Consider the following 24,005-nt stretch of genomic DNA (forward strand, 5'->3'; position numbering starts at 1 on the left):
GCAGAGTAGTATGTCCGAAATCATAGAATTCGAAAAACAGTAGGCGAGAAGTACCCGGATGACCTACTACATCCGGCCAGATTCTGAAGTGCGCATACGATGGACACTTTACTATCCCATGATGCCACGGGAGAGGAGTTGTCGTCGTTATATTTGAAAATGGCAGAAAACGGAGACGCGGCTGTTTTCAAATGTAAGTACTTTACAACACACTTTTTGTTTATTTGTGGTTAAATTGTATTCGTTTAACATCGATTGACTTGTTAAAAGTTTAAATAATGTAAATCGAGGGTACAAGTTTGTGAATTGGCTGCAAAATGACAATTTTATCATTATTATTATTACCGAACAGAACGAGCTAATGCCTGTCAGCTAAGTTAACGTTAGTTAACACTGTTTTATTTAAACAACGACGTTGTTTCTCAGTTGAATGAGAGGGTTACAAAACTTTTATTTTTTAATTTTACAACGATTGTATTTCTCCTTTACCAGTGTTGATGTAGTATGTGTTGGCTACGTAGCAAGCTACTGTTATCAAGTGTACCTCAACTTGTCCATGTAACATTAATATTAATTTAATAATATAGATTGACCATGGTTCATCACTAATGTTAAGTTCTGTGTTGATTTTGCAGGGGGCTGATGACTACACCTGGAGAGTGGCTAATGAAAAGGAGGAAAGAAAAGAAAGAGCGACGAGAGAGAGGAAAGATTCCTTCAGCTTTTAGAAATAATTGCTAAAAAAAATATATAATAAAGAAAACAAATGTTACACTCTCTCTTTCCATTTATTTGTTAGTAAGTTCATTTTGTAATGCTGTTTTAGCAAGTTTTATTACAAAACACTTCATTCCCAGGGATTTACAGTAGTTAGATTGTCAGATGTAAAGTGTTTAATATGTGGCATGGAGTAATTAATGTTTTTAAAGGGTGTTGTGTGTGCACTTATTGTGTGGCAGATTCCAGATGTTTTTTTTTTGTTTTTTTTTGAAAAGCAAATTGCAGGTATATCTGAAAAATATGAGTGCCACACTGAAGAGAAATACCCACACACTCCAGACACCTTTAAAATGTATTTGCTTTATTTTTGTATATTATTTAACTTTTAAATGGATACAGAATACAAAAGTTTAAAACAAAATCACAAAACTTTGGCACAAAGTAGTATAATAGAGCTTAAAGCACCACCAAAAGCAAAAGTTTTAAAACTTTTTTTATTAAAGTGTCATTTTGAGGGAAGAAAATGAACGTCAGCAGCTTCAGTAAGGTGACCTTCACAGGTTTCTAAAATATCTAAAGGGACTTTCTTACTAACAATCTCATTTGTTGGGCATCACTTTAAAATAATTTGAAATCTGTTTCTTTAAAAGCATGTGTACAAGATGAGGACTTTACACCTTGGGTAATTTTTGAATTTCCACTTGTATTTTTCCTACTCAAATTTAAAGTAAATAATTTGTAAAAAATTAAGCTCAAATATGTGATATAGCTAGAACACCAGCACCTCAATGTCCTTTTTTCCCACCCATGGTCGCAATCAGTGACTGGATGGACTACCGTGAAAGTCGGAGGTTGGGGTGGAGGTCAGCTCCATCTTTAAAATATAGATGAAGAATTGGCGCAGTAGGTTGTAGGGCTAACAATCTGTAAACGTGTTCATAGTTTATTTTAGAATACAATTTGAATCGACAAGACACTTGTTTTCGGTGTTGGATTATTTATAAATATAATATGTATGTATGTATTATATGTATATGATCCATTTCTTATGTATGTGTGTGTGTGTGATATATATATATATATATATATATATATATATATATATACACACACACACACACATATATATATTATATATATATATATATATATATATATATATATATATATATATATATATATATATATATATATATATATATATGAATACTTAAGATGTAAAAGCCTCTAAGTGCCATCTGGAATTTTCTTCTAGTTTGATTATTTTTATCAAGCTTGTATGTTTATGTTCAGTTATTTCACTTTAATGGCAATGAAAAGGACCTATTAATTGTCATTAAAGTGAAATTACTGAACCTAAATCATACAAGCTTGATAAAAATGCTCATTTTAGAAGAATTTTTTTCTTTTACGTCTGAAGTCTTCATATATACACCTATGAATGAATGTGTGTGTGTGTATTGTATCTGACCTCAGTGTGTTACCCTACAGTTCAATGTGTGTGTGTGTGTGTGTGTGTGTGTGTGTGTGTGTGTGTGTGTGTATATACATATACATATATATATATATATATATATATATATATATATATACATATACACATACACACACACATTGTGATATTGCCATCCATGAATGAATCGACAGAGATAAACACACGCATACTATTGATTCATTCATGTTTATTCATTGATGGTAATATCACAAGCAAATAAATTACTTTTTCCTTACCAAAAATCAACCTCTGTCATTGTTCACAGGTTTGTGTGTGTGCGAGCAACTGACCGACGACTCTGAATTGTGAGCACGAACAACGTAAAAACGCAGACGAAAGCGGAGAGTAACTAAAAACATTGCAGTCAGTGGAACGGGCTCTTTAAATTTTCGCGCTGATGTGACCGCGCATGTTACGTGACAATACCAACATGGCGCATGTAGTACGTCCGGACTCCATTCATACTACCCGTATTCATACTATATAGAACGTACTTTTTTAACGGTCGCGAAGTACGTTCTAATTTAAATGTAGTACCTACTCACAAAGTACGCGATTTCGGACGCAGCCATAGAGTAGAGTATGGTGAGGGGTCGAGTAAGTAAATGTACCTGCATTTACAGTAGATTTAGCATTTTCCTTCAGGTCAGTCCTTTATTCATAATAAAACATCGTTTGAATGTCCGCTGCAATATCTTGTTCTTTTAACAGTCAAAGGGTTTTCTTGTTCCTCTAGTCATTTATCAGTCGAGTCTTGCTTTTCCGTGATCACAAGTTTCAGTCCTTTCAATATAAAGTCTTCTCTACTGACTGACTCACTCATAAAGACAGTGTTTGCTGCCATCTAATGGAGAAATAATACAACTTCTGTTGCTCTTCACGGTCAGGGACTATTTGTTCCAGCGGAAGGAAGGCTTTTAGTTATTTTACTACATAGATACATATTTTTCGGCTTTAATATTTGTATTGTGTGGAAACCGTTTTATAGTCAAGTCAAGTCATCTTCATTTATACAGCACTTTTAACAGTGTAGATTGTTCCAAAGCAGCTTTACAGTGATAATAGGAGATTACAGTAACAGAGATTGTTCTGGCTTTACAGCAGCTCTAGAATAAAGTTATTGTCCAGATAAAGTTAGTTTGACTGATTCACTTCCATCGCAACGATCATTAGTTATTAACTTAGGGGCCGCAAACACACACCGTTCTCACAGAAAACTCTTCAGTTCTTTCTGCGCAAACTTCAAAAACGCGAACCCGTGAGAACGCTGATGGCGCACACATGTGTGTTACGAGTTCAGTCTATAGGTGTGTGTGTTTGAGTATATGTGCGCAGGCGTGTAGTCCTTCCCTACAAACCAACCCTCAACACACTACTGTCTGGCCTTAACATTTAGCCACGCAACCCAGAATTATCCCGACAACGCTTTATCTGTAGAGAGGGAAAGGGAGGGGAAAAGCAATATAAAAGCAGTAAGGTCCTCGAGGCTGTGCTGAATGGTGAATAAGTGACGGCTGACTCGCTTCACATCGAGCCTAACATCGCCCTTCAGCCGTGACTTATTCACCATACAGCACAGCCTCCAGGACCTTATTGCTTACATATACATTTTGCTTAATAAATTAAGATTTAGTGTAAAGCACCATTAGTCCAGTATAACTGTAACTCTGTCAGAATAATCTACTGTCATTTGTTACGCTGTTTTTAGTCTGTTCTCACTTCTGTATTGTTTCAAAGCAAAGATTTGTCAGATTTCAGTATATGAAACAATTTTATAGCCACAAAGTTTCAAATGCTTCACAGTTTAATGCTCTTTCTACTGATACACATAACAAGCCGTTCACTAATAGTGTTTCTGAATCTTTCTTCAGATGGAGGAACACCAGAAAGTGCAGTGCTATAAATCAGGGGTCCCCAACCCCCGGGCCGCGGGACATTTGGTACCAGGCTGCACAGAAAGAATTGAATAACTTACCGTATTTTTCAGACTATAAGGCGCATCAGTCAAAAAATGCGCCATGAAGAAGAAAACACATATATAGCCTAAGTCGCACTGGACTATAAGTCGCATTTATGTAGAAATGTATTTCACACACAAAAACCCCAATGTTACAGACGGGACAGTTCTCGGTTACGGACGTGAGCGCTCTGAAAGCGGCACTAAAAGACTGCTTTAAAACATTCACTGAGACCTCAAGCAGAAAGCACAAAGCCTGTCTTTAAAGTGAATTTAGTTTTGTATGCTTTTAGATGCTTTATTGGCAGCGCCACCCTCACGTTACATGAACGCGTCACCACCGAAAACATGGAGATTTCTTTCTTTTGGGGGCATTTTGTTTGTGTTCAGGCGTTCTCAGTTGTCTTTAGGCGCGATGTTACGAGAACGCTGCTAATAAAGTTGCGAGTAGGCCTACACATTGGATTCACGTTTATTATTATATTTTAAAAATACCCCCGTTTTTATGCCGGTCGTATCATTTTATTTTGTTGTATTTATCCGCCACACCTTAAAGGCCGGCCCGTGAAAATACTGTCTGATATTAAACCAGTCCGTGGCACAAAACAGGTTGGGGACCGCTGCTATAAATGATGAGACTCGAGTCCAGTTGCCTTAAAATATAATAAACAGTAAACTTTAATCTCACTGTAACTGCTGTACAGTATAATGATACTCACTGTAGTTTCTCCAGCTTGAATTGTGTGTTCATCAGTAGATCACTGAGGTTTTTCACTCCAGAGTCTCCTAGTTTTTTCCCGCTCAGGTTCAGCTCTCTCAGGTGTGATGGGTTTGATCTCAGAGCTGAAGTCAGAGCAGAACAACCTTCATCTGTCATACGACACCAGCTTAACCTACAGCAGCAGAGAGAGAGAGAGAGAGAGAGAGAGAGAGAGAGAGAGAGAGAGAGAGAGACCTTTAACACACCTTCATTTATAATTACTCTGTATAGACATACCTCAAACAATATTTAACCGTAACACATCCTTTATATTTACAAAAAAAGAAAAACCCAAACCTTTGTACAATTTCATTATTTAGATAAAAAACATTTAAAGGTCCTGTTCTTCGTGATCCCATGTTTCAAACTTTAGTTAGTGTGTAATGTTGTTGTTAGGAGATAAATAATATCTGTAAAATTATAAAGCTCAAAGTTCAATGCCAAGCGAGATATTTTATTTAACAGAAGTCGACCTACAGTGAACGTCCGGTTTGGACTACATCCCTCTACTTCCTGCTTTAATGACGTCACTAGAGCAGTTTCTTGACTAACCTCCGCCCACAGGAATACACAAAACGCTCCCACAGAGAAGAGGAAGAGTTGCGTTTGTAGAGTGTGTTTGTCGTCATGTCGTCGAGACGCTGTTATTTTCATCCCGAGTCAAATCACCTTTGTTTGGCCTTCCCTGAGCGCATGCATCTCCACGTTATGGTAAGAGGCGTGACCTTCCAGGGCAACGTGTGCTAAGCTGCTGTCCAATCACAACACAGGAACCGCTGGCACAATCAGAACTCGTTACGTATTTCTGAAGGAGGGACTTCATAGAACAAGGAAGTCATCAGCCCGTTCTTATGCTGCGTTCACACCCAGGGCCGTCGCTAGTGGGTGAAAGGTGGTGACAATTATAGGGGCCCCCACTGCCCAGGGGGCCCCACAAAATCCAGCAGTTACACTATATAGGCCCTTGTTGCATGAATAATTCTAATATTTATATTAGTTGTATTCCTGATATTTAAATTAAAACCACAATAACATGCAATTTGGTTAAATATTTTTTCCAAATATTCTCTTACCTCCCTATGAATGGTTTAGTCCGATCTAAAGTATTTATTAATTATTCAGTCAGTGACAAACATCAGATGGACCCAATAAAATTGTAAGTCCCACCCCAGCTCGTGAACAGAACCAATCAGAGTTGAGGCGGCAGTGCCTGAAGTTAACGATGAACTTGGTGAAAGAGCAGCAGACTGACTGACAAAATGTCGCGGAAAAGAAAACATAAATTAGGGTAGCAGAAACGCCATGAACAGAATGAGAGGGAGGCCGGGAGAGTCAAGATCAAGACGTAGCCTACTTAAAGACAGGTTGTGTTGTTATTTTGCTGTGAATAAGAAAACTACCGTCCACAGCCTGTCGGGTAGGCTATTGTCACTCTTCATTATCGATTCGCACCGCAGTCGACCGAATGATTACGTGTTCAAAATCCCTGTCTTTTACACTATTGTAAATAGAGTTAAAAAATTGACACGAGTCACGAAGCATTGCATTATGCACCTAACCTGCCAGCTGATGATGTATTTATTACATCAATAAACAGGCCTGATAGCGCTCCGGCACCACGCCGGATTTCCGGCGTACAGACGTGTCTGCGAGAAAAAAAAAAAAAAAAAAAAAAAAAAAAATCAGTTTAGCGTTCGCGTTATCTGACAATTATCCCAAGATCTGAGAGGCGCTTTCACTAAACCACACCAGTAAGCCTACTTCAGCCAATCGGTAATAGGGTAGGGGCTGGTCTTGGGTTTTGGCCAATCAGATTGATACAGCAGTCACTCCACGTGCGAATTTGTTTGTTTTTCCCATACACTACGATTGTGTTTCCCACACTGGCAGCGCGAAACGTAGCCAAAGTCATGGAGTGCAACTTTATGAAGCCAGGGGAAGATGCCAAACTTGTCGATAAAGGCATAAAGAATAAATGGTCTTGGATAGAGGTGGTGGGTAGAGACGAAGTTTCTGCACTTTGTGCGCAAGGAAAATATTATGGAACTAGCGGGAAAAAAGTGCTGCCACGGCGCGAGTTAGACCCTAGTCATCAAGCAGCTGTAGCTTGTAGCCTGATTTGAGGTCGCTCGCCAACAGGCCGTTCACATATCGCGTCTTTTGCGCGCTCAAGTTCATTCAAATGTAGGCGCGCGGTAAGCGGTAAGCGCGCTCATAATTGAAGCGACGCGCTCGTTTTTTTCCAGGCGTTTTTCGGTGGTGGAAATCCATTAACCACTGAAACTTTTTTGTCATTGTGGAGAGGGCAGTGCATGGTTGCATAGCAGGGTAAATCTGACCTAATTTTTCTATTAATAATAAAAGATAAGCTAAAGTGCATTGTAAATGTCAGTAATTTATCTTTTTTTGAGTCATTCTTTTTATAAAAATAATTTAAAGTCTGAAATATGTGAGGTTTATCTTTTTATAAACTTTTTTGTCAAAACTTTATTTGAACTTGTACATGTTTGTATATAACATGTTGCAAGACACTTTTAAAATCCGGCTATCATTAATGGTAGGCTTATTATTTTAATGTTTATGTAAACAAAAAGTGCATATTGATGCTTATTTTATTTGTTGCTGGTTTTCGACATAAAACTTGGTGAATTGATTTCATTGTGTAGTATTAGTACTTTTTGAATAGGATTCTGTGATAACCGTGATAATTTTTGTCACTATAATCATAAATGAAATGTTCATGCCATTTCATCTCTAGTTATGATCAACTAAAATCAACTAATTATGTGTTTTTTACAGTATAATATGCAAAGTACAATGTTCTATTAAAAAAATGATATCTGATTCTGTTCTTTTCTCTGACACGCGTTGTTGGGTGTGGAAGGTTACTAATGTGATTGCTTTATCTGTAAATTAAATTAATGCTTTTTCAATTACTGAATTCATTGAAATAAAATGAATTCTTTGATTTGAATATTTTTTGGCAATATGTCGTGTACTGTAGGTCTTAAATTTCAATCTTTATGGTCTTAAAATGTCTTAAAAAGGTCTTAAATTTGACTTACTGAAACCTGCTACTGTAATATATAGGCTTGTATTGGGTTTGTTCATCTCATGTCTGAATGATGTCCATTTATATCCACAAAAGTCACCAGAATACAGTGAGGAAAATAAGTATTTGAACACCCTGCTATTTTGCAAGTGCTCCCACTTAGAAATCATGGAGGGGTCTGAAATTGTCATCGTAGGTGCATGTCCACTGTGAGAGACATAATCTAAAAAAAAAATCCAGAAATCACAATGTATGATTTTTTAACTATTTATTTGTATGATACAGCTGCAAATAAGTATTTGAACACCTGAGAAAATCAATGTTAATATTTGGTACAGTAGCCTTTGTTTGCAATTACAGAGGTCAAACGTTTCCTGTAGTTTTTCACCAGGTTTGCACACACTGCAGGAGGGATTTTGGCCCACTCCTCCACACAGATCTTCTCTAGATCAGTCAGGTTTCTGGGCTGTCGCTGAGAAACACGGAGTTTGAGCTCCCTCCAAAGATTCTCTATTGGGTTTAGGTCTGGAGACTGGCTAGGCCACGCCAGAACCTTGATATGCTTCTTACAGAGCCACTCCTTGGTTATCCTGGCTGTGTGCTTCGGGTCATTGTCATGTTGGAAGACCCAGCCTCGACCCATCTTCAATGCTCTAACTGAGGGAAGGAGGTTGTTCCCCAAAATCTCGCAATACATGGCCCCGGTCATCCTCTCCTTAATACAGTGCAGTCGCCCTGTCCCATGTGCAGAAAAACACCCCCAAAGCATGATGCTACCACCCCCATGCTTCACAGTAGGGATGGTGTTCTTGGGATGGTACTCATCATTCTTCTTCCTCCAAACACGTTTAGTGGAATTATGACCAAAAAGTTCTATTTTGGTCTCATCTGACCACATGACTTTCTCCCATGACTCCTCTGGATCATCCAAATGGTCATTGGCAAACTTAAGACGGGCCTTGACATGTGCTGGTTTAAGCAGGGGAACCTTCCGTGCCATGCATGATTTCAAACCATGACGTCTTAGTGTATTACCAACAGTAACCTTGGAAACGGTGGTCCCAGCTCTTTTCAGGTCATTGACCAGCTCCTCCCGTGTAGTTCTGGGCTGATTTCTCACCTTTCTTAAGATCATTGAGACCCCACGAGTCTAGATCTTGCATGGAGCCCCAGTCCGAGGGAGATTGACAGTCATGTTTAGCTTCTTCCATTTTCTAATGATTGCTCCAACAGTGGCCCTTTTTTCACCAAGCTGCTTGGCAATTTCCCCGTAGCCCTTTCCAGCCATGTGGAGGTGTACAATTTTGTCTCTAGTGTCTTTGGACAGCTCTTTGGTCTTGGCCATGTTAGTAGTTGGATTCTTACTGATTGTATGGGGTGGACAGGTGTCTTTATGCAGCTAACGACCTCAAACAGGTGCATCTAATTTCGGATAATAAATGGAGTGGAGGTGGACATTTTAAAGGCAGACTAACAGGTCTTTGAGGGTCGAGAATTCTAGCTGATAGACAGGTGTTCAAATACTTATTTGCAGCTGTATCATACAAATAAATAGTTAAAAAATCATATATTGTGATTTCTGGATTTTTTTTTTAGATTATGTCTCTCACAGTGGACATGCACCTACGATGACAATTTCAGATCCCTCCATGATTTCCAAGTGGGAGAACTTGCAAAATAGCAGGGTGTTCAAATACTTATTTTCCTCACTGTATATCATTTAAGGGACTATTTATCAAAATGTTCTCCAAGGGGAGCACACCCCTGGATCCCGCTTGACAATTATGTTGATCAGGGCATATATCTTGGCTTAGGGGCCGCTTACCTCCCAGGGAAAAAAGTTCAGGCTCAGGATTTTTTTCTACTATCACCCCTGAATAAAACACGAATACACACTACACTTGAATGAATACATTTTAGCTTTATTTAATAATATTTCTTTATTAAAAAATAAGACAATAAATGACTTTATTTTTTAAATTTGTCTGCATTCTTGTCAATTTATAAATGTTTACTTTTTGATTTATCAATTATAACAGACTTTCCCTGATGGGGAAAAAACATTATTTTGCTGTTACTTTTTTAAAATTGGTTTTATTATTATTTAACAATATCTTTTTATTAGTTGTGATTTTTATATAAATTTAACTTTTAAAATAAAGGTTTTACAACAACATCACCTTCTTCTGTTATATGTGGGCCTCCATGCTCATCTATTGTACAGTATATGATATTGGTGGAGGGTGGTGGGGGCCCACATAAATATTTTTTCAGGGGGCCCCGAATCCTCTAGCTACGGCCCTGTTCACACCGGACGCGAATAGCGCGTCAAATTCGCGCCTGCCGCGTCTAGTTATACGTTTGACCACTTTGTGTTCATTCACGCGTCAAGAGCGAAATCGACGCGCGTAAAAACAAAAGTTTGAAGCGAAATTTACGCACGTCAGAGCCGAAAGTTTCAAATTCTGTGGGCGGCCATCTTTTTTAGATGTTTATCGAGCATTATCATTATTCGAGAGAGTCACCGCTCGTATATGCTCTGGAGAGCAGAAACAGCTGCGTAGGGGACATCGTCGCTGTACTCGGGTCCACCAGACCCTCCGGAGGGTTTCAGGAGTTTCACAATTTGCTCCAGGAGCTAGGTTTGGTGGACCTAACGGTGAGGACGCTGACGAGGACAGCGTAGGCCGTATAAAGCCTCGGCCTCGAGTGGTCGCTGCCTGACGAGCCCGCGCTGTACAGCCCGGCGCGAGGTTCACCCTCACCCGCACCCACCTAATCTGTCATTTACTTTTGTTTTGATAATAAATGGAGCCAGCCTCCAAAAGTGAAACCTGTCCTGTGATTTTTTTTTAAAGTTTTTATACACTAAATTGTGTTTGTTGTCTTTACATTAGATTAATAATGTTTCATATAATCTAGAATAGATATGGAATAAATAGCATTCAATACAAAATGAGTATCTCTCATATATTGAAATCGAGTTTTTATGTGAAAGATTTGCTTTGTTGTGCATTTTCATATTACAAAGTAATTTATTGAGGCCAAACATAACATTATAAACTGTCACTTCACCATGTGACAGCAGCAAGCAGGCTCCTGATTGGTTAACGCGGCGCGAATTGACGCAGAAGTTCAGATTTTTCAACTCGCGCGGCAGACGCGTGAATGCACAAAAAGCACTAATAAAATCATTTGCGCTTAACGCGCCATTCGCGCGAACTTGACGTGTGAATGAGGCGAATTCGCGTCTACCGCGCCGCGCTAAACGCCTCATTCGCGCCGCAAGACCTCCAGACGCGCGTAAACGCGTCTTACCATTGACTTAACATTGAAATCACTCGCGCCAGACGCATATTCGCGTTTGGTGTGAACGCAGCATTACTGTGCGTTCACACCGGCGCGTCAAATTCGCGCCTGCCGCGTCTAGTTATACGCTTGACCACTTTGTGTTAATTCGCGCGTCAAGAGCGAAATTGATGCGCGTAAAAACGATTCGCGCGAGGCGTATTCGCGTCTACCGCGCCGAGCTCTACGTCTCATTCGCGCCGCAGGAATTTTTTACGCGCATAACGCGTCTTTGCATTGACTTAACATTGAAATCACTCGCGCCTGACGCGCTATTCGCGTTCGGTGTGAACGCACCATTAGGACAGTGAAAACAGCGCTATAGCCTACAGATAAGTAAATTGTGTGAAAAATACTGTTTTTTTTACACGCGAAACATGAAAACATGTTATATTGCACACCGTAAACACAATCAAAGCTTCAAAAACACATGAAAAACGGGACCTTTAATTCATTTGAAAAGATAATAATGAATAAATTAAAAATCTCATACACATAGCCTTATCTATTTTCTCAAATGTACATACACATATGTCCACTCAAAAACATTCATAAATTCAGCAAATTATTAAATCAAATGTTACAATCCTCATTTAAACTTTTTTTTAACCCCTTTCGTGTCAAAGATCTCAGACGGCCCCAGATTACTGTTGTTCAACATTCATTACTTGTTAAAACATCACACTCTTGATCTGGACAAACTGAGCAACTAAACACATCTCTTCATCTGAAACAAGAAGCTAATAAATGCATGATTTCGAGTATATGTGGTTTGTGTGTGATGTTCGTGTGATGTGGGTTATTTTCATATGAATAAAGCATGTTTACAGCAGACCCGGCGCCAGACACAACTTCACGGACGGGCATTACAGTTTCTTCAGGGGGGCTCAAATGAGATCAAACTAATTGCATAATAACATTAAACGATAATGATCGATTATGAATATGATACAATGATAACGATCAATAGTAGCCTACATAATGTACTGACGCTAACAAGGTTGTGCTGTTTAGGCTCTCGCAGCCTCTCGAGTTTTATATTTATATCATGATTCAGTTCGGCAACACCACACGACCAAGTGCTGAATACCATCACGACTGCAAATGTAACACTGATTTCAACAGTTCAATAAACAAGTAATTAATATTAAGTCACTTACATTTTAGATGCTCAATAATTCCAGTCCAAACAAAGATCACAGCAGAAGCAGAACGCGTCTCACAGTCAACCGTAGCCGTTTCTCAATACCAAGTACGCAAAGTTCAGACTTGAGTCCTTGGTAGTTCGGACTTGACAAGTTCGACTCAGGAGAACGAACTCCCGAGGACGGGAGGACGCAAGTCCGATAATTCTGCAAATGGAACAGCGGCGTACTTGATAATGTCACTCGGCTCGCTCTGGCTATCCAGTTATCTCTTTATGTAGGCTATATCTAGTCTACGAATAAAACAAAATATATTATAAACCACCACTCTGCCTCTTTTCATTTTCATTAAAAAAAATCTTAAACATAATGGCCACACAAATGTGGTTCAGGCAACGCAATTGATTATCTTCACTGCATATTTATAACAACACGAAATATAAAGCACAACCCTGACTCTTTTTGTTTTCATTTTAAAAATATGATGAATAAAAAAAAACATAATATTGATCATTAAAACTAACATTTAGCAAAAAGAGACAGGGTTGTGTCATTTTATTTTATTATATATGTACAGTACATACAATGAGGAGAATGTAGGCAACATGTAGGCTATAATAAAATATTTTATATGTTTTAAATATATAAAATAAAATGACATATTTTGTTAAATGTCAGTTTTAATGATTAATAATAGCCATTCTAAAAGTATAAGTAGCCTAAAAGGTATAAGAAGCTATACAATAACAAAGCCAACGATTCAGTCAAACATAAGTCAGCTCTCTAGGCTACAACGTTAAGTTAAATAATAGACTAACGTTAAAGCTATGAAACTTCACTTTGCCCTCAGCTAAAATGTTTTGCCAGGTAACAAATTATAGATTAATGATACAAATAAAATAAATAAATCGCCCGTTAGATATACACAAGACGATTTATATCTCATGTTAAACCACTAGACTACAGACATCCGAGCCAGCGGCAAGTCAGCAGCACTAGCCGAGGAAAGGCTGTTCTCGGCGGGGTACGAGCGCCGAGCGGCCGATTGCCTGGTTCTCACAACTCCGAAAACGTCAGATCAAATTTTCAAATAGGCGCTATCTTTATAAATAAACCAAAGATTTGATCTTTAAACAACTACATTCTCGCCTGAAATACTCTTAAAACTACATTTCGTGACACAATTACAGCAGTATTTTTAAATTACGCGGGGTTTCTCCTCTGCTATTGACGCTTGCTGGTTGGTGTGAGATGCATTCTGGGATACCTGGCTGTCTCAAGTTCGCACAAGTCACCTCTCGATGCATCCTCGGTAAAAGGGGCGGATCAAGAACATATCCGGGGATTTGAACTGGACTTGGCTAGATGTGAACTTTGAATTGGAACAGTACTAGGGCAGCAACTGATGACGTTTCACAAGTCCACAAGAACACAAGTACAGACAAGAACGCATATTGAGAAACGGCTCGTGTTTTCATTACTGAATGATTCAGTGTTTTGAACGAATCGGTTGAGTCAAAGATTCAATGACCCATTCATGAACGACTACTTTATTCTTGATGAATCAGCCGTTTGAACGAATCGTTTGAATAAATGACTCAATGACTCGCTTAATAACACCGCTTATCACCTACTGCCATCTACTGGCGGTTTAGTTTCATGTTTAAAAGTGTCATTCTTTTGAGAAATCTCATAACATTATTTAATGTATATTATTTAGTGTAAATTTCATTTGATTGGTAACAGTCCTGTAGTGTCTTATTCTAATTTAATGTATTGATCATATTTAAGAGTTTAAAATGAAAGAGGAATCATAAAGCATATATTTAATAAGATTAGGAGAAAATGCCCTTTATAAAGGTAAAAATATCACAAAAATATCACAAATATGTCTAAGCTGATTGAGCTCTGATGTGAATATTGATTCATAATCAATTATATACAACACGATTGTCACAATGTCAAGCCCTGACACGTTTTATTTATTTATGAATTTATTGTTATTACAGGCAATATCTTTTTGTTACTTTTTTTTAAAAAGCAGGGACTTAATAAAATATAAGCAACTCGCCACCCCAATAAGTTTAAATACAAAAACATAATGTAAAACTAATAATATAAAACTATAATATAATAAAAACATAATATAAAGCTAGGTCTACTCAAAGAGCTATTTTATGTTGTACATAACCATTTGTTTTATTTTAAGGGTTTATGACATTTTTCACAATGTCTAGACAAGGACCTGCGTAAATAAAATAGGGTTATTCATCACCATTAGTAGAGCGGTAGGTGACGTGTGCGACAGAGAGGAATCTTCTTAAAACACTCTCCTTCCACATCCTGAACTTGTTCGTTAGGTCCTTTTCAATGCCAACTTAATTACATTGGCCTTGTGTCGATGAAGCATGCTAAGGCGATGCTCTGGAAGGACGTTCTTTAGGTGGAAAAACCGTCCTCACTCCACAAATAAGTGAATTTATCACTCTAGATTAATATATAGGATCAATATAGAAACAATAGAAAACTTTTAAATCAAACATTTAAATGGACTGATTTCACATTTTCATCACCAGAAAATCTTGTACATGAATCAAATTTATTTAAAGTAATTTTAAAGTGTAATTTACACTCAAATATAAAATGGTTAGTTCCAGTCCTTGGTTCTGATTGGTCAATATCTGTGTGTTATTCACGATAAAACACGGCTATGACCGCTTCCCCCAACGGTTCTGTGTATCACTACACAACACCCCTAGCAACCACTCTTAGCAACGCAACACATGTTTGATCTCACTGATATTGCTCACTGAAGCTTATAGAGTAGAGTATGGTGAGAGGTCGAGTAAGTAAATGTACCTGCATTTACAGTAGATTTAGCATTTTCCTTCAGGTCAGTCCTATATTCATAATAAAACTTCGTTTGAATGTCCGCTGCGATATCTTGTTCTTTTAACAGTCAAAGGGTTTTCTCGTTCCTCTAGTCATTTATCAGTTGAGTCTTGCTTTTCCGTGATCACAAGTTTCAGTCCTTTCAATATAAAGTCTTCTCTACTGACTGACTCACTCATAAAGACAGTGTTTGCCGCCATCTAATGGAGAAATAATGCAACTTGTGTTGCTCTTCACGGTCAAGGACTATTTGTTCCAGCGGAAGGAAGGCTTTTAGTTATTTTACTACATAGATACATATTTTTCGGCTTTAATATTTGTATTGTGTGGAAACCGTTTTATAGTCAAGTCAAGTCATCTTCATTTATACAGCACTTTTAACAGTGTAGATTGTTCCAAAGCAGCTTTACAGTGATAATAGGAGATTACAGTAACAGAGATTGTTCTGGCTTTACAGCAGCTCTAGAATAAAGTTATTGTCCAGATAAAGTTAGTTTGACTGATTCACTTCCATCGCAACGATCATTAGTTATTAACTTAGGGGCCGCAAACACACACCGTTCTCACAGAAAACTCTTCAGTTCTTTCTGCGCAAACTTCAAAAACGCAAACCCGTGAGAACGCTGATGGCGCACACATGTGTGTTACGAGTTCAGTCTATAGGTGTGTGTGTTTGAGTATATGTGCGCAGGCGTGTAGTCCTTCCCTACAAACCAACCCTCAACACACTACTGTCTGGCCTTAACATTTAGCCACGCGACCCAGAATTATCCCGACAACGCTTTATCTGTAGAGAGGGAAAGGAAAAGCAATATAAAAGCAGTAAGGTCCTCGAGGCTGTGCTGTATGGTGAATAATGGAGCCTTCACGTGCTATGGAAAGATGATATTTTCCACTTGTGAACTGGTATTTACCAGTGTGTTGTGTTCAAGTGCTTTTGTTGTCGTAATGTAGGGAAAAGATGGACTCACAGATCTAGACCTGTTATTTGGCTAAAACAATTTTAGATTGCTTAAGTCATCTGCTACAGCAAGAAGATGATTTATCAAAACTCAAACAGTAGCCTAAATAATATGCTGTATATTTTCTATATCATGAATAGTAGAGATTTTTTTAACCACAAGGGAGTTAATAGAGCTAATATTTCTGTTTTAGCTGCAAACGCTAGGTCTACCCTTATGTGAAGCATAGCTACAGATGCTACTCAACCAGAATGCCTATTACCGCCGCGGCAAAACTACTGCGGCAAAAATAAACCAGTCGCATTTCAAAGTCATTTGTGAAATGACCGCCAGGAGGCGCAAAGGGATATTGTGCAAAACAGCAGCAATTGCTGCATTTTTTCAATTGCCGTAAGTGGGGTTAATGTCAATTAACAGTAAGGATGAAATACTACATGTTCTATTCTGTTTACTATGGTAAACAGAATAGAACATTTTTTATAAGGCCAGAAAAATAGAATAACAAATTAAAAATAGAGACGATAACAATATAACCTGTATTTCATATTGTAGGCCTAGACGTCGGTGGGCGACAAGCCTATTCCCCGGGGGAGCAGTGCGATAAAACACACACACACACACACACACACACACACACACACACAAAAAACACACAAAAAAAATGTTTATACCAAAAATAACAAGCAAAAGTAAATTATGTGCAATGAAGCTGATTATTTGTACTATTCTATTGAGGAATGAGGCGAATGAAGAGCGCTTCTCGCTCGTGTGAGCGAACACACATTGGAACGTTTGGGCATTTCGCAACGAGTAAATTCATGGCCGACTAGTAGAACTTACGTTTTGATCATTTAGATGACACGGGTTCAAATCCCGAACCAACTTGGACTACTGGAATTTTTATATTAGCCTATTAATGCATTTTATAGCCTATTATTGATGCAGAGAGATTTGTCTAGTTCTAAAACTCACCATAGTTACACCATAATATTTTGCTTATATTAATAAAATAAAATGACCATGCCTTTCCATTTTACACTAAGGAACAAATATTATGCAATGACTTTACATCTGTAGCCTATAATAATTCCAATCGTAATTTCAAAAGCAGTTCTGTTATATATATATATATTGCTACTTCACCAATAGACCATATAAAATATATAAAATAAAGATATGCAACAGGCGCGTTTAAACGACAAACAATAAAATCAGAACCAGTATTCTGTTACGTTCATGGTTCCAGTGGCAGTAATGCATGCACGGCTTTGTTTTGGAGATTGTTGTGAATGAAATATTGAAGTTTATAATTAAGTGTTTTGGCACACCACGACGAGTGGCGCTATGCATTGTTCTAAAGTTGGCTTTCATCCTGGCTTGTTGAATTAGTGTTCGACAAACGCGGCGCGCGTTCATTTGGATTTATGTTTCTTTTAACAGCTAAAATAACTTAATAGGCTACACTGTAATTTTTCGGTCATACAGCAGTGATCTGTTGTGGAAATTCTTTTCTCAACTTTTCTCAATAATTGTAAGACAGTAGGATATCTCAAAGGTTAACAAAGATCAGCTTTATTTCTTGCAAGAAATGCTGTTCACACATCAGTCAGAGTCTGATATGAGAAGCGCCCCGACTTCTCCTTTTTGCCCAGCTTATATACACAAAACACATCCTGGTCTGTCTCAAAAGATCGCCTTAGTTACCTTAAAAGGAAACATCTTGTTCAAGATCTTTTGTCTGGCATAAATTATATCTAGACAGAACAATACCATGCCTACTACAAGTTCCTGTTTTTAGCTGCCGCTCATATTCACACCTTTTGTCTATCTTTATTTCGATCAACGCTGCACACATATTTTTCACACTTGGAGCACACAAAAGGACACTTGAAGTACAAAAGGTCACTTGAGTGTGTATAGTCTCTCTGTTACTTAGTCTTCACACTCAGGACATTTTGTCCCTGCAAGCTTGTCTTAACTTATGCTTTTCTAACACTTGATTACATATCTTTAATAACGTGCTTTAGCTTATATGATTATATTTCTTTAAATGCTCATGAATAAAAATAAAGTAAAAGATGTTAATTCAAGTTGTACACGTCTATAAGTAAAAAACACATCTAAATGTAAAATTTCCAATACAGATCTCAAACTCAATTCCTGGAGGGCCACAGCTCTGCACAGTTTTGCTCCAACCCTAATCAAACACACCTGATCCAGCTAATCAAGTCTTCAGGATTACTAGAAACTTCCTTGCAGGTGTGAGTTGGAGCTAAACTGTGCAGAGCTGTGGCCCTCCAGGAATTGAGTTTGAGATCACTGGAGTAGAGTATAGTATGGAAGCTTGTTTCCGCCACTAAATAATAAATAAATAATAATAAGAATTGTGACTTTTTATCTCACAATTGCGAGTTTACATCTCGCAATTCTGACTTTATTTCTCAGAATTGCAAGATATAAAGTCAGAATTGCGTGAAATAAAGTCGCAATTGCGTGTTATAAAGTCAGAATTGCGAGATATAAAGTCAGAATTGCGTGTTATAAAGTCAGAATTGCGAGACAAAGTCAGAATTGCGTGAAATAAAGTCGCAATTGCGTGTTATAAAGTCAGAATTGCGAGATATAAAGTCAGAATTGCGTGTTATAAAGTCTGAATTGCGAGATATAAAGTCAGAATTGCGTGTTATAAAGTCAGAATTGCGAGATATAAAGTCAGAATTGCGTGAAATAAAGTCGCAATTGCGAGATATAAAGTCAGAATTGCGTGAAATAAAGTTGCAATTGTGTGTTATAAAGTCAGAATTGCGTGTTATAAAGTCAGAATTGTGAGAAAAAAAGTCAGAATTGTGAGGAAAAGTCACAATTATTATTATTTATTATTCAATGGCGGAAACAAGCTTCCATAGTATAGCCTACATCATTTAAACCTGTAAATGTTTATTCATATTAGGCTAACGACAAAAGTTTGTCTGTCGTCTCTGTCTCCGGGAACTGCACGTCACAAAAATGAACCGAAAGCCACTTGCCTCAGCTCAGTCACGATATGAAATCAGCTATGTCTAAAGCCTGATTATGAAATCCATATGAAACCGAGAGGTACAGAGGATCTACTCAAGCATGTTTAGCTATCATGTGAGCACTTCCCAATGAGGAAAGGACAAGGAAAGGGTGAAAATCTCGCTCTAATTAACCCCCTGAGGTCGGCTGTCGCGCCGGCGCAATAGGCTCGTTTTTTTCCTTATCAGTGCAACAGAGACGAAAAATACTCTGTTGATTTTGATCTTACATACTTGTGTTTTACATCACTCGATCCTGTTAAGTGTGTATTATTTTTGTGTATACTCACAATAAAAACAAAGTGTTGTGCTTTTTGCCAAATAAAGAAAAATAAACATGATGCGAGTTCTGCTTTCTCTCTGTCAGTGTAGTCCATTCTGAAACGCGTCCGAAAATTAACTGTAACTCAGCGAATTCTCAGTCAAATAGGCATACAGTCACACAGGCATGAAGCTTGAATTCTCTTCTTTTAAATGAAGTAATTTTTATATAAAAAATATATTCTCAGTTTATGTAATGTGTATGAAAAGAGAGAGATGTCAGTCGTTCTCATGTCAGCTCATTATGTTTTAATGTGACTCCGCCCACTGACAGCGCGCGCTATTCAAACGCAAATAATCTGAGGTGATCCAGGCAAACCCGTGAACGCCCACATCAGCTGGATAACACACACAGCGAGTTCACTTTCAGACTCATGTACTTTACGACGCTGTGAGGAATAATACTATCTTGATAATAATCCTGGAAAATTTACCTCAGAAGTTCTGGAAGTTTCATTTTTGAGGAGCAAAGGGATCCGGCTGAGGAATAGGTCAGTTCTATATCTGCTTTGTTCTAATCGCAATAGTGTCTGTACACGCTGAATGAATGAACGCACAGATGCGTGCTGTTATGTAGCTACAGCTGGCAAAAAGACTGTTCAAAAATGAATCGCGTTTCTGTGTGTGAATGGATGAACAGCTTTTACCAAACTCTATTGCTATACTGAGATGAGTAAAAATCGGATAGATTATAAAGTTTTTAATGTTAAATACTGCCACATCAAATAAGCTTATAATGTTGCCAATTTCTGCTCATATGAATTGAATTACGTATGATAAAATGTATACTTTAGTTTTTACAAAGAAAGATTACACTGGAAATATTGTTACAATTTTAATTGTTGTTGTAATTGTATAACCTTTTTAATAAAATAGCAAAAAAAAAAAAAAAAAAAAATTATATATATATATATATATATATATATATATATATATACATATATATATATATATATAATAAAAAATATATATATAATAAAACATATATATTACCTGAGGAGGCCCCATTGTCTCCTCAGGTGTGAACCACTCAATATTCATGATGGTGTACAAAATTTAAATCAATGTATTGTGTTATGTGAATGATTAGGCAGGATGATTTTCACATCATTTTGAAGAAAAAACTCTAGGCGACAAAATGCATTATTCAGAAGTCTTATTGACACATATTTAGTATGTGTTTTGTGGCCTTATTTCAGACATTTTTGTTTTTTTGTTTTTTCAACAACCATGCCATAAACATTATTCTCTTTTAAAAATACAAACATGTACATACATGTTGCTCACATATTATGGTAGCCCTGTTTGTGCTAAATAGAGTGAAATTACACCTTTGCCATTAATTTGTTTATAAGCAACTGAAAAAAGCACAAATGTCAGAGCATGTCAGAACATCTGAAGGACCCCAAAAACACCTCAGACCCCAGAGGGTTAAATGTAGGCTAAATCACCCTGAATTAAATTGTAAATACAGATCAAATAAATGTATTTGTCAATGTTGCGATATTGTTTCATTTAAGTTCATAATTATTCTATAAATGTTATTTAGTTTAACAGCAGCACGAAGCACTGTGGTTCGAGATTTATTTGAATAAAAAAATAAAAAACTTTATTCACAAATCGCACCCTGGTTGTAAGGATTCAAAGATCCCTGTGGAATTTAAATATTGAGTTTAACATTTTGTTCATGACAACAAATGAACATGCGTTTGAAGATTGTATTTAGTTTTGCTTGGAAAAAGCTGGCCCAAACTGAAGTAGCGTTTTAATTCTTCAATTATTAAAATATTAAAGCTGCAGTAGGGAGCTTTTAGAAAACGTTGACTTAGCCTGAAAATTTGAACAAGCACAGCTTACAGGCCACTCCCCCTCGCTCTCTGCAGCGCTACAGCCCTCCCTCCACAGCTCCTCCCCCACCACAGAGCCTGCCGTGAGCGCGCAGGCTAGTAAACATGCAGGGCCTCTGATGACGGCGGATAAACAGTTATCGCACATTCACTGGTAGGGACGAAACATCAACAATATGCTTTACATTGACTATGGCCTGCCCGTACTTTGACTACAAACTTGGTCCTCAAATCATTACGTATTTTACAATACATGTAAATAATGTAACTTCATAACGTTGCACTCTTTCTATAAGTTATAAATAGCTAGCAAGATAATATAACGATCACGTTACAGTATGTAAGTAATTATTCTAGCGATGTGTAATGCTAAATAAGGTTTGCTAGTACATTATTTCAGCAACATGACAAGCCAGTGAATTAGCCGGTTTCAATTGTTGCTTTGCACAGTACGTGACATTTTATCTGTATGTTATGCGGCTAGAGGTTTGACACTGAGTCAATGGGCTCCGACGCGCTTGTTTATCGTCATCAGTCTTTTTCCGTTTACCTGTCTTTGTTGTATGAGCAGGTGCCACTCGAGAAATTAGCAGTTTTGGTTGTTTGTCCGCGGCCATTAGCACAGCTGCGGCACACCGGCAATCTTGATTTTGAACTACGGTCCGCGCTGTGCGAGAGAGGGGTGTGATCAGCGCGTACACAAGCATGATTGACACTGCTAAGACACTCCTCCTGGCTCTGATTGGTTGTTTCTGACCGGGAGCGGTGTATTTCTGCAAATGGCAATAGGACCACTGGGAGGAGCCAGAGGAGCTTTCACAGATTATCTGTCTCATATTCTACTGTCAGGACATAATGACAGTTTTAACAAATATGTAAAAAATACATTTTTACAGAAGTTACCTACTGCAGCTTTAAATATTTAGTAATAAACATCTATGACAGAAACATTACTATATGTAGCCTAAATTATTTAATTCCTTCATTATCAACACTTGAATAGCCTATTGCTAATGTCTAGAATAGCAATTTTAGTGTGAATTGCAAACTTTTTGTTTTGCAAACTCAGATAGCCTGTGGGGGGTTGGAGAAGGCAGTGGCTTTATCGTGGGGGTGCAGGACAAGAGGTGTTAATGTTCCGTCTTTCATATGGAGAGTGTCGGATAGCCAGCCTGATGAGCAGGAAAAGGCTAAATTATTTTAAGGATAAATCTCAAAATCTCCAAAAGTCCATATGTAGGCCCTATCTTATTAAATTATAAATATTGTAGTTTTATTTATTGTATTTAAAGGTTTTCCACACACAATTTCAATTTAGCAGATACAGAGCTCTTTAATTCGCGATCAACCTCGTTTTATTGGTGAATTCAGCAAGGCATGCTGTATCTTTGAAGCAACAAAAGCTATTTGTTACAGTTTTTTCTTTCGTGATTTGTGTGGATGACACGCAGTGACATATACAGTATTATCAGCTGTATGGTGTGTTTTTACCCTGAAATGTTTAATTTCGAGAAAGACCCGGCGCGCGCAGTGAGGGAGACGAAAGAAACTTACTAAAAAGAGATCCAGCGCGAGAGAGAGGCAAAGAAAAACGCCTGTTCTTAATTTATGTTGCTTTGAACTATTTTCGTTTTGTACCGTTTTATTTTTTTTACTTAGCTGCAATTTCGTTGGCAGTACACGTAAAATGTTGCAAGAATAAGATTCTGTGTTTCTTATTTTGCATCGCAAAGGGAATAAACTCTAAACTCGATGCAACCCTGTTTTAAATAAATAAACTGTCCCGACACTTTATTTAAACCTTGAAATGTGCTCTTTTGGGAGTGTTCTTTTACTTTTGTGTGTGTGTGTGTGAAAGCAATAGCCTACTGTAGGCTATTGAAAGTCTTTTTCTGATTTGTTCGATCTGTTTTGAAAAATGTCTTCCGTTGCTATGGCCGGGTATCACTGTCAGTCATCTCAATTTCGTGATTGATTCATAAAACAATAATTTAGCATATTAAAGATGAGCTTCATCATTTTTTGGTGTGATCGGCTGACAGTCTTCCTTCATCAGATGTCGTCTGTGCAGCGGCTCAAATGGAATGTAGCAAATTTATGTTGTAATGTACAATTGATAATTAAACAAAACGCTTGACTTTAATAAACAGTTACATATTTAAGCATCAAGAACGGTAAAACATAAACGCTGTCTGCTACACTGAGATTCGATCTCAGATCGCTTGAAGCGCTGAGAGGCTCATGTTGTTGCGTTGACCACAGAGCTATCGTCTGAATGCTGTTAAGATAACGTCTTATGCTCTTACAAAGCCTCATTGATGTAGCCTAATATTTTTCTATTGTAATGTTTTATGTTGAAAATGTTTTCATTATTAAATTTATTCAATTCAATTTCAATAATGTCAGTATTGTGATTATGAATTCGTTAGAGAGAATAAACTGACACTTTG

General features: G+C 37.6%; 1 protein-coding gene across 1 annotated transcript in view; it reads right to left on the minus strand.

Moving 5' to 3' along the window:
* Nucleotides 1-4,887: 4,887 nt before the first annotated feature.
* Nucleotides 4,888-24,005, minus strand: part of LOC311303354 (protein NLRC3-like) — a gene marked incomplete at its 3' end in the record, with an annotated part of 46,473 nt that continues 27,355 nt past the window's right edge. The window contains exon 8 of the mRNA XM_084429778.1: nt 4,888-5,065. Within this exon, the coding sequence (XP_084285904.1) occupies nt 4,888-5,065 (178 nt within the window). The remainder of the gene's footprint in view (nt 5,066-24,005) is intronic.

The sequence above is a fragment of the Rutilus rutilus genome (genome assembly GCF_951802725.1).
Source record: "Rutilus rutilus genome assembly, chromosome: 14".
In the NCBI taxonomy this organism is placed as follows: Eukaryota; Metazoa; Chordata; class Actinopteri; order Cypriniformes; family Leuciscidae; genus Rutilus; species Rutilus rutilus.